This window comes from Eutrema salsugineum, unplaced genomic scaffold, assembly GCF_000478725.1.
Source record: "Eutrema salsugineum unplaced genomic scaffold, Eutsalg1_0 scaffold_20, whole genome shotgun sequence".
NCBI lineage: Eukaryota > Viridiplantae > Streptophyta > Magnoliopsida > Brassicales > Brassicaceae > Eutrema > Eutrema salsugineum.
In genome coordinates this window covers 1,768,288-1,779,949 of record NW_006256828.1, presented here as the reverse complement: position 1 = coordinate 1,779,949, position 11,662 = coordinate 1,768,288, and the positions used below count along the sequence as shown (strand labels likewise).

Here is an 11,662-nt window from a genome sequence, read left to right as displayed (position 1 = left end):
TATTTCATTATTATCATACGAAAACTTTATTCAACTAGATTATTTTAATTATTAAATCATTCGACAAAACTCTACTATTCGTTATTTCGTTGAGATAGTCAACTCTATTAATACCTTTAACCTTACCATTATTCTTGAATTTTTAATTTCCTTAAAACTAGTTTTATTTATATAAAATCTAAAATTAAAAATACATAAAGTAATAAAATACTTTTCTCTCAAGTCTTAAGTTATACTTATATGAAATAAAATAAAATAAATACAGGGAGCTTTATAAGGCGAGTCACTGTCTCTAACCAGTACGCCGAACCGCAACGACCAGAGAGCAATCGCTCGGAAAAATCAATCGCCGGCGATCGAAAACGACGGCTCGCCAAGACGTCTTTCTCTCTTCTTCAAGCAAACACTGTCATATCTCTCTCTCTCTTTCTCTTCCTCCCTGATATTTATTATGATCGTCTGCTAGAGATCACTTTCCCTCGATATCATCTTCTTCTTCTTCGTTGTCGAATTTGCCTCAGTTAACGTCTCGATCTCTGGTAATTTGAAATCTCTGAGACCCTTTTCTGAAAATTTCAGAATGTTTTTTTTCCTTCTAATTTCTCATTCGACTGCGCATTGTCGATTTTGGATTCGTTAATACAAACTTCGTTCGTCTTTGTTGTTTTCTGCAGCTCGGAGTAATCATAGAGATCCCTAAAAATGGTGGATCCGGGACCGATTACGCCGGGACAGGTAAAATTTCTCGAGAAACTTTACTCTCGTCTTCAATTATTTTTTCTGCTTCTTTCGATTCAATGCTGAGTCGGTTTAGGTTTATTTAGTTGACAAAGGTTGAAAATTTCCAGTACCATTTGATTTAGGGTACTACTGTTTCTTTACATTTGTGTGTGTGTCTGGAGTTAAATAACTGGAATTAAATGAGTTTAAATTGAAGAAGTTATGACTGATTTCATGAAAGCCGCCATTTTTAGTGGGAGGAAACCCAAAGAAAGTGACTTTCAATCTTTCTAGTAGCTTTTGAAAGGTTTTAGAGTTGGCTTGATACTGTACCAAAATCTGCAAGTGCAAGATTTTTAACTTTTGAGTGAAATTTTTGTAGGTGTCTTTTCTACTTGGAGTAATCCCAATATTTATCGGTTGGATATACTCGGAGCTACTTGAGTACAGGAAATCTTTGGCTCCCTTGAAACCGTAAGTTCTTGCAAATGTGGTGCTCTCAATAACGTAGTAGATTTTAGGCGTGAAAGCCCACTCTGTAGTGTGTCCACTCTTTCAATTTAGTTCTTGATAGGAGTTGCATTCTTCCAATGCAGCCACTCAGATAATAATCTGGTTGAATCCGGAGGCGTATCGGAGAAGGACGATGACAAAACTGATTTATTGGAGGGAGGTCTTGTCCGATCGACATCTGTAAGATTTCATAATTCATCCATCAGAACAAACATAATCAGGTTGGTGTTTCTAGCTCATATTTTGTTTATTAAAAATCCTTTCAGCAGCTCTCATGCTTTGAGTTTCTATGATTTATCGAATCACAGGTTTTTGAGTATGGAAGATTCTTTTTTGCTGGAACACCGAGCAACTTTGAGAGCAATGTAAGTGAAATGAAACCTTAAGAAGTGATAATATCTCTGTTTTGTTATCTTGTGTTAACATTCACAACCATACCTAGGTCGGAGTTTGGCGCAATCTTAATTTATTTCTATATCTGTGACCGCACGGAATTACTTGGCGATTCAACCAAGGTACCCCATGTCTTTCACTGTTTATTCCACGAAAGGATATCTACTTCAAATGCTCATATAACTTGGTTTCCTTTGACAGAATTACAACCGCGACCTTTTCCTTTTTCTCTATGTTCTTCTCATCATAGTATCAGCCATGACATCTCTCAGGAAGCACAATGACAAGTCACCCATAAGTGGGAAATCCATTCTTTACCTTAATCGCCACCAGACTGAAGAGTGGAAAGGATGGATGCAGGCAAGTTTCTCTTGATTATTGGCAATACCACCAATCCTTTTTTTTTCTTGGGGTCAGTTACTGTCTTTGTAGTTCTCATGTCCTAATCTTTAACAGGTTTTGTTCTTGATGTATCACTACTTTGCTGCGGCTGAGATATACAACGCAATCCGTATCTTCATTGCTGCTTATGTCTGGATGACTGGTTTTGGAAACTTTTCGTACTACTATATCAGAAAGGATTTCTCTGTTGCACGTTTTGCGCAGGTGATACAATTCATTCCATGAAATCTATTGTCATTGGACTTTATCTTCAGCATCTAAAATTTTTTGTTCTCTTATAGATGATGTGGAGGCTGAACTTCTTTGTAGCATTTTGCTGTATTGTTCTCAACAATGACTATATGTTGTATTACATCTGCCCAATGCACACTCTCTTCACCCTAATGGTATACGGAGCTTTGGGTATCTTCGGCAAGTACAATGAGATAGGATCTGTGATGGCTCTGAAGATATTTTCATGTTTCCTCGTTGTCTTTTTGATGTGGGAAATTCCTGGAGCTTTTGAAATATTCTGGAGTCCTTTAACATTCTTGCTAGGTGGTTAACTTCTCTGGATCTGATCATGTTCTCTATGTGGGATGAGACATAAATTCAAAGGGGTTTTTCTTTATAATTTGGACATTGCATGTGTATAAATGCAGGTTACAGTGACCCTGCGAAGCCCGATCTTCATCGATTACATGAATGGCATTTCAGATCAGGCCTTGATCGTTACATATGGATCATTGGAATGATTTATGCCTATTTTCATCCAACCGTAAGTTCTTAAACATAGACACACTTTTAGGTTTTCTTCTTTTCTTTTTTTCGTTTGGTGTGTTGATGTATTAAACTTCAAAACTTGAGATCATCCTCTAGGTAGAGAGATGGATGGAGAAGCTAGAGGATTGTGAAACGAAGAAAAGACTATCTATCAAGACTGCCATAGTTACCATTAACGTGATTGTAAGTAATTTGAGTCATCTTTTAGATTATTGATTGCATCATCCAATTATATACATTGATATATGTATGTTTCCCGTTTTGCTCACAATTTTAGGTTGGCTACGTGTGGTATGAATGTATCTACAAGCTGGATAAGACCAGTTACAACATGTATCACCCATACACATCTTGGATTCCCATAACGTATGTGCATAAATCCTCTCGTTCCTCTTTATATGCATCTCTTATCTTACTTGCTGAAACCTGAAAAATGACTCCTCATTTGGTTTCCCGGTATCCAGTGTTTACATATGCCTTCGGAATTTCACCCACCAGCTTCGGAGTGTCTCATTGACTCTCTTTGCGTGAGTAAACTCGCATTTGCATTTAAGCTAAATCCAGGTTTGATATGCTCACCTCATTTCCATGTAATACATTTTACATTTCCCTGTGCAGGTGGCTTGGCAAGATCACATTAGAAACTTACATTTCCCAATTTCATATATGGCTAAGGTTTGTTTTCTGCAACTTAAAAATCTTGTTTTTCCGGAAACTTAGTTTGATCTCTTGTTGACGAAAGATACCAACTTTCAGATCAAACATGCCTGATGGGCAACCAAAATGGCTTCTCTCTATTATTCCGGGATACCCTATGCTCAATTTCATGCTCACAACGGCGATATACGTCCTAGTAAGAAACCAGACCAACTTCTTTCCCCTGTCTTTTCCATTACCAGACTTTCTGAATTATCTCTGTGTTCTTCTTTTTTCTCCAGGTATCTCACCGTCTCTTTGAACTAACTAACACGCTTAAGATAGTTTTCGTACCCACAAAAGACAACAAGCGGCTTTTCTCTAACTTCATAGCTGGGATCGCCATTGCTCTTCCCCTCTATTGCTTCTCATTCGTGCTTCTTCAGATTCATCGCTAAGACCCGTGAGTTCCCTGTTCTTCTCACTGTTTTACTCATCAAAATTCTAATTAAAACTCTGTTGAAATCTATCATCTACAGGCAGAAAGTAGTGTTGTTTTTTGTGTTTCTTCGTTGGAGTCTCTCGTCAAAGCAAAACAAAATAAGATAAAGACAAGTTAGCTTTGTGGATCATTTTCTTGTGCATATTTAGCTTCAGAGTTTGTTCAACAAAGCCAAGACAAGGATCTCAGATACCAACAATGCTTTGCTCTGTTGCCATATGATATCGAAGTAATTGTTTTCAATATTTTTTTTATATAGTTTCTTTAGATTTTTTGTTTTGTTTGTAAGCATTAAGCAAACAATCTGTGTGGTCGTCCAAAAAATGTATATTGATGTTAAAGTATTAATCAAATTGCCAAAAAGGTGAAATAGTGATGTTAGTATTAACCAATTTGCCAAAAAGGTGAAAAACGATCGATATAAGGTCTACACAATTTGCAATAAATAACTAATGCACAAATTAGACTTGCTTTGCCTTTGCAATAGGTGAAACATCATCTTTACAATGCTGTCTTAACCATATGTATCTTCTACACCTTTGATCACGAGCTTTCAATTGCTGAGAAAGTTCAATTCAAATTTTAAGAGTGTGAATCTTTGTGAGTTTAGAAGATGAGAGAAGATAGCAGGACATATATCTATATCTTCTCTGTTTAAACATATGCTTACCATCACTATGTAGATTATCTCATAATCCAGAAACAAATTTGTTCAGACAAGAGTAGCTTGGAGCTTCCTTAACCTGAAAATTATAAGAAGATAAAAGTCACACCAGCCTTAGACAAAGATTATCTTAGTACCATCGGTGCTCAATGACATTGAAATATAACAATGCTAGAGGAGATCAATGATAGTTATTGTATCTTCTTGACTTCTTGTACCTTTGATAATTCTGCAGAATCCATTTCAAGAAAATCTATAATGGAAACTTCAGATAAAACTCACTCAGAGCTGATTTGCTAAATTTCATTGGAGTCTAGTTATCATTAACTACTCAAGAAGGAAAACAAGAGTGACATACTCAATCTTGGATCTTTGTGATCCATTTTTTTACATTCAACACAATATATAAATATCATGTTGCCTGCCACTAGCTAACTTCTTTTTAACTTCTTTTTTTTTTCCCTGCAATTAAGAATACATAAAGACGGTATGTATTTCAATAGTAATAAGAGTTCGGTTTTATATTGTACAAGTTTGCAGAAACAGAGCAAAAACAAAGCAAAAATCAGAAACTTTTTACAATAAAATAAAATTGAATTTGAAAAAATAAAAAAAAGAGGAATTTCATTCCAAGTTGCTTCAAACTTCTCGACCATGGTTAAGATCTGGAACTGAAATCGTCTTTCCTCTGAGTTTCATCAAATGTGTAAGAATCTCATTCATATCTGGTCGATCTTCAGGTCTAGAGCTTGTACAGAACAAACAAAGCTTCAACAGGTCTTCAATGGCTTCTTCCTGTTTCCGAGAAACGATGCTAGCTCTAATTTCTGAATCAAGAACCCTAATTATCCCTTCCGTTCCTTCTCCAATCGATTTCTCCACCAGTTGACGCAGAGTCACGCCTTGTGATTCTTCGTCGCTCAGCGAAGTCGGTCTCTGTTTCGTCATTAGCTCCATCATTATAATCCCGAAGCTAAATACATCGACTTTTGTCGTCACTTTCCTCATATAAGCGAACTCTGATCATGGAAAAACAAAAAGTTTGTCACTTTCAGGTAAATCAATGACGAAACTAATTAAAGTTTCAAGTTTTTTTAGTCATACCTGGAGCCAAGTATCCAATTGTGCCTTCGAATACTGATGTAGAAGCTGTAATGCTTCCATCTTCGCGTAACCCTAGAATCCGAGCAGTCCCGAAATCGCTGACGTGAGCTACACGTTCACCGTCGAGGAGTATATTCGCCGGCTTCAGATCGCAGTGAACGATTGGGAATCCAAACCCAGAGTGAAGATAATCGATTCCGCTCGCGATATCAACACAGAGATCGAGTCTCTCCGAGAAATTCCCAGCCGTTGATGCAGAAGAGCCGTGAATCGCATCCTCTAAGCTTCCTTTCTCCATAAATGGAAGCACCAAAGCTTTCATTTTGCCACTCTCCCAAGCAAACCCTAAGATCTTCACCAGGTTCCGATGCTTTAACTGGCTAAGTGTTTTGGCTTCTGTGTAGAACCATTTGTCTGATTCTGCAGAGAATTGCTTCAGGTTCAATACTTTTACTGCGATCTCTCTTCCATCCTCTAAGTGGCCTTTGTACACTGTGCTTAAGCTACTTGAACCGATGATGTTGGCACTGTTGAAAGAGTCTGTTGCTAGCTCCAACTCTTTGGGATCGAATCTCTTGAGCTTCAGAGCTGAATCCAAATCCGGCAATGGAGATTCTGATGAGTTTTCGATCTTTTTCACCTTTTTCTTGCAACAGGTGAGCATCAGGACAAGAAGCAGTAGTGCAAGAAGAACAGCGGCTGATCCAAGAACAATCACGATGATTGTAGTTCTCTTCGAGAAATGGCTCGTTCTCTTCTTGATCATACATGGCTTGAGAGGCTTCTTGCTACCACAGAGATCTGTGTTTCCCATCAGATCAGATGCGTTGATGTTCTTAAACACACCGGATTCAGGAACGTGGCCTTTGAGGTGGTTTGAACCGAGTTTGAGTTGTTTCAGAGTCGAAATACTGGCGAGGCTCTCTGGAATTTCACCAGTGAGATTGTTACTAGAGAGATCCAGAGAGACTAGCTGCGTGAGATTGTAACCTAAGCTCTTGGGGATTTCACCAGAGAGACTGTTCCTTGAAAGGTTCAAGCTTCTGATCATATCCATGCCGTGTTGTTGGAACACTTCGTCTGGGATCTGACCTGAGAGATTGTTCCTCGAAAAATCCATCAAGAACACGTTTTTGCAGGCCTTTAAAGATCTTGGAATCGACCCGGACAAGAGATTGTTCGAAAAGTCGATTTCTTGAACCATTTCTAGCTTTCCAAGCTCATTGGGGATGGTTCCTGTCAAGAAATTGTTTGAGAAGTTGAGTTTAAGCTGCAAGTTTCTCATGGAAGATATCAGCTCCTCAGGGATGGTTCCGGTGAGAAGATTGTCAGAGATATCTAATGTGTTGAGATGAGAAAGCGACTTAAGGCTTGAAGGGATTGATCCGTTGAACTTGTTTCCATGAAGACCCAAGTAGTTAAGCGACTCAAGCTTCGAGAACAAGACAGGTATTGGACCAGAGAATCTGTTGTTGGATAGCTCAAGCAGTGAGAGTTGCTTCATATCAAACATTTCTTCAGGAATTGGACCTTGTAGATCATTTGTATGCAGCACAAGTCCCTGGAGGAGAGTGAGATTCGATACCTCCCTCGGGATTCTTCCTGTGAAACCATTAGCTTGAAGGTGCAAGATATTCAACTCTCTCAGATTCCCAATCTCTCCAGGAATCTCCCCAGTGAGTGAGTTATAAGAAAGTTTCAAAATCCTTAGTTTCTTAAGCTTCCCAATCAATGGCTTGAGAGTTCCTGTTAAGTTGTTCTCTACCAAATGAAGAATCTCCACGTTTGAACAGTTGAAGATATCATCTGGAATTTCTCCGGTAAACCGGTTGGCTCCAAGAGAAATAAAAGTGAGATTCATAAGTCCGAAACCTCTCGGAATCTTGCCAGACATCTCGTTATTAGACAGGTCCAGGACTTTAAGACTTGTGCAGTTACTTATGCTTGAAGGTATCGGTCCGGTAAGAAGATTGTCGTGCGCTGAAAGGTTCTGAAGATTTGAAAGAAACCCTAAATCCTCCGGGAGCTCACCGGAAATACGATTGTACCCCATCGTTATCATTGTCAAGTTCCTCAAGCTTGTGATGGACTGTGGAAACTCTCCTGTTAAGTTGTTGGAGTGAAGAGTAAGGACTTTGAGTGATGTGAGGAAACCAATCTCTTCCGGTATTGGTCCGACCAACTGGTTTTCCGACAATCCCAAATTTGTTAATTTCGTTAACCGAAACAATGAGGATGGAATTGAAGAATTCAGTTTGTTTTTGTATAACCGGAGTGCCTCCAGCTGAACCAAATTCCCTAATTCAGCTGGTATTCTTCCGGTTAACTGGTTACCATACAGCTCAAGTTGGACCAAGCTCGTGCAGTTTCCGATCTCAGCTGGTATTTCTCCTTGCAACAAGTTATCAACTAAAATGAGAGACTGTAAGTTCGAGAGATTTCCTATCTCTTTCGGTATTTCACCGGTTAACTGGTTACCATTCAGGCCTAAATCAGTTAGATTAACCAAAGTACCAACTGATACCGGAATCGAACCAGTAAAACGGTTTGAGCCTGCTACAAACATCTCGAGATGAACCAAATCTCCCAAGCATTCTGGTATTGTTCCGGTTAAGTTGTTGTTTGCAACTCCTACTAGTACCAAAGATCTAGTTTTGCAGATTGCTTCAGGGAAATCACCGGTTAACAAATTATCTCTCAGATCAAGATACACAATATTCTTAAGCTCCCAAATCTCAGAGGGAATCGAACCAGAGAAATAATTTAAGTAAAGAATGAGCTGGTTTAGCTCGGCTAGTTTACCGATTTCAGCCGGTATTTCGCCGGAGAAATTATTTGAAGTGAGATCAAGAACCTGGAGATAGGTGAGATTTGCTATGGATGGAGACAGAACGCCTTGAAGTTGCTTCTCCATCAAGGAAACTGAGACAACGTGACCGGTACGATCGCAGGTGATTCCGGTCCAGTTGCAGTGTCGTACCGAACCGGTGGTGGTCCAATCCGTTAATACACCTAAAGGGTCGCTGGAAATGCCATTCTTGAAGGATCTTAAAGCTTCAATCTCTGGTTCAAAGCTCTGTTTCGCAAGTGAAAAGCCAGAGAAGAAGAAGAAGATGATGAGAGTAAAGATCAAAGTGGTCTCTGAGAGTGACGTCATGGTTTAGATGAGTTGAAAATGGGGACAAAATTATTATGAGAGAATTATCTATACACACACGGGTCATATGTTTATATATATGAATATGGGCAAGAAGATATAGACATTATGTTTGAGGGATCATGTCACGGATGTGAAAAGGCCAAGACGCAATATATATGTATATTAAGTTCATAATTCACATAATTGATAATTCGGTCAAGTTGCATATAAAGCCACTAAATGCATTCCCACTCATACACAGGCTTAAAATGCATCTATGTTAGTATTATATATGATATTCATTTAATCTCACAATATAAATCACTTTTTTCTGCATCCAAACGTTTTATATTCAAAGTTTTAGATATATCATCAGTAGGATGAAAACACATATATGTTACTCGTTTGAACTAACGATATAGAGTATATGATACATACGGAAAATTCAATATATACATATTCTTCGAAAGATTATTGCTCTTCCTTCTACAGTCTACACTTATCTTTTTATTGGGTAAAGTATTTTATTCAATATAGATTCCTTAGAATGGGAACAATATATGTATATATAATAAATAGTATATAGTTTTTGTGTGTGTTATAAGGCTTAATAATATATAGTACTCTAAGATTCAATGCGTGATTGAAAATGAATTCGAGCTTGGCAAATTAAAAGAAAAGCCTTTTTGGTCAAAGAGTAGCAACATTGAAACTGATACCAATTCATCGTATTTTAATAACAAAACAATTGTCATCTTTTTTTCCTTTTGTTTTCTAAGAAAACTTTACATCCTGTTTTAGGTCTATATAATTTAATTCGTTAACACGTCTTCTAATATCTGACTAGAGGAATCAAAAGCCGTATTGGCTGTCTGCCTGTCTTAATGAGATATTTTATATACAAGTTGTGTTTCGTATGAGCAAATCTAATCCGTCAAAAATTACAGTCCCGGGAAAAAAAAAATGAGAACAAAACTCCCTCTGTCCAAGTTTATTTATATCCTGATCCTGAATCCTAGAAATATTAATCTTATGATGGTAATTGATAAGTAAAGAGATATTGTTATATGATATAAAGTTTTTTTTCTTTCTGAATTTGAATGAGAGCTCAACAAGATTTTTGAGGCATTTGTTACTGGATCTTAGCCATCGGATATCAAATCAATTATGGACTGGGATGGATACGGACAACCTGTATCCGGATACTATGCTTACTTGACCTTGACTCATTTTAATACTAACATTTTTAGAATACCAGTACTAATGCAGTAATGCTTACTTGACCTTGACCGTTTAGTACTTAACTTTTAAAATTTTCAGAAAACTAGTTGACTTGACCTTTTTTCTTAATGAATGTTAAATTTATTCGAACCCGAAAAAAGCATCGTTTTCTACATTAAAGATGCAAGAGTTGGTAATAAATTACATACAATCTTAAAAAATCACTTTACCATTTTCGACTAATATCTCGAAGCGAGCCAGACTTGAAATCCTTCCTAATACTTAGTATCCTCAAGTAACTGGATTGAGCTGAACTGATTCTTGATGCCCTTGTCAATAAACTTGATCAAGAGAGTTGCAGCAGACGGGATAGAGCCATGCTGTCGATCATTTCTCTCCCTCAAAAAAACATGGATAGTCATTTGGAAGAGATACCGAAGTATGAAAGTTGGTAGCCGATCCCTGAAAGGTCGAGATATGAGGCTTACCATTGCTGACCAATCATGCGAGTAATCTTGTTTCAGAATTCTTTTTGCTAGATTTTCCCAGACTTGAACCGTTTAACAATAATATTTAAAAAATTTCAGACACAATTACATATTAATTTGAAAATAAGACAAACAAAGGAGTTGGAAAGAAAACAAAAATGACAGCTGTGGGATTTGAACCCACGCCCTTTCGGACCAGAGCCTAAATCTGGCGCCTTAGACCACTCGGCCAAACTGTCACTTTGTTCTAACACTCTTATTATAAATATAATAAGATTCATTAAAGAAGGGGAACTATCCTCCTAACTCTGGAGTCTATTCTTCGTGTCTGAAAGTGCTTCTCGGTCTTTGATATCGACAACTATGTAATGGGTTTGAATTTGCCAACTGAAGAAGAGTAGAGTGTCATTACCAATAGAGCTAACAACTTTTCTACATATATAATTGACCTATAAGATGTGGTTCTAGTCAAGGCCGACTCTTACACTTCAAAAATCAAATACCAAATTTAAAAATCTGTGCAAATTTCATATCTCTCTCTTATCGAATTTAGTGTTTAAGATTGAAATGGTTTTAGAATTTTTTAAAAATGAAATAACACACTAATCGTCGTTTAATGGCTATATAGCATAGATTTTAAAGAAGAGATAAGAAGAAACCCTTAAAAATTATGATCTGAAGGAGATTATAAGTCTAAATTTGGAGGACTTAACTGCTTTTAAAGAAATGCTTGAAGTTGTCCGAGATGATGAAGCGTAAACATATGGAAATGGAGGCTTATCGTCTCTATTGATGCTCTCAAAAAGTAACAATAAGAAAAAGAAGAAGAAGAATATATAGTACCTTTTTACAAAAAAAGAAAGAATATATAGTACTATAAATCATATTGTTAGCCTAACAATATGTGTGGGATAATTTTGGTTTGTTGTGATAACTGAAGAAAATCACGAGGTTTATCTTTTTAAGTTTTGAACTGGATTTTCATAATAATTTAAGTATGTTCTTATAATTTACAATATGTCCAATCATTTTTCGGACAATAATTATATGCGATCATGTTCGTGTTTTTTCGCTAAAATGCCAAATAATTTTTCCACTGTCCCGGCAACAGCGTGTCA

The 11,662-nt window shown here is 37.2% G+C and overlaps 2 protein-coding genes and 1 non-coding gene across 3 annotated transcripts; 1 reads left to right on the top strand and 2 right to left on the bottom strand.

The window, feature by feature from the left end:
- Window positions 1-296: 296 nt before the first annotated feature.
- On the top strand, window positions 297-4,298 carry LOC18015992 (protein REDUCED WALL ACETYLATION 1). The gene is made up of 17 exons (XM_006398266.2): window positions 297-539; window positions 675-735; window positions 1,103-1,194; window positions 1,317-1,454; window positions 1,542-1,598; window positions 1,676-1,748; window positions 1,828-1,986; window positions 2,083-2,232; window positions 2,310-2,565; window positions 2,670-2,785; window positions 2,887-2,973; window positions 3,068-3,156; window positions 3,255-3,317; window positions 3,409-3,465; window positions 3,547-3,643; window positions 3,729-3,889; window positions 3,966-4,298. The coding sequence occupies exons 2-16, from the start codon at window positions 703-705 to the stop codon at window positions 3,882-3,884; spliced, it is 1,623 nt and encodes a 540-aa protein (XP_006398329.1). The 5' UTR covers window positions 297-539; window positions 675-702; the 3' UTR covers window positions 3,885-3,889; window positions 3,966-4,298.
- Window positions 4,299-5,082: 784 nt separating this feature from the next.
- LOC18015991 (LRR receptor-like serine/threonine-protein kinase FLS2) lies at window positions 5,083-8,870 on the bottom strand. The gene is made up of 2 exons (XM_006398265.2): window positions 5,697-8,870; window positions 5,083-5,611 (listed from the first exon to the last, which is right to left on the bottom strand). The coding sequence occupies exons 1-2, from the start codon at window positions 8,851-8,853 to the stop codon at window positions 5,232-5,234; spliced, it is 3,537 nt and encodes a 1,178-aa protein (XP_006398328.1). The 5' UTR covers window positions 8,854-8,870; the 3' UTR covers window positions 5,083-5,231.
- Window positions 8,871-10,703: 1,833 nt separating this feature from the next.
- Window positions 10,704-10,783, bottom strand: TRNAL-UAG. Its single transcript has one exon. It is a non-coding gene; the product is annotated as a tRNA-Leu (tRNA).
- Between the last annotated feature and the right edge of the window lie 879 nt (window positions 10,784-11,662).

Excerpts from the sequence above, each read along its gene's own strand:
- LOC18015992 (XM_006398266.2), top strand. The coding sequence starts at position 703 with ATGGTGGATCCGGGACCGATTACGCCGGGACAG. Across the intron at positions 736-1,102 it reads GACCGATTACGCCGGGACAG|GTGTCTTTTCTACTTGGAGT; the intron begins GTAAAATTTCTC and ends AAATTTTTGTAG. Across the intron at positions 1,987-2,082 it reads AGTGGAAAGGATGGATGCAG|GTTTTGTTCTTGATGTATCA; the intron begins GCAAGTTTCTCT and ends AATCTTTAACAG.
- LOC18015991 (XM_006398265.2), bottom strand. The coding sequence starts at position 8,853 with ATGACGTCACTCTCAGAGACCACTTTGATCTTTACTCTCATCATCTTC. Across the intron at positions 5,612-5,696 it reads AATTGGATACTTGGCTCCAG|AGTTCGCTTATATGAGGAAA; the intron begins GTATGACTAAAA and ends TTCCATGATCAG.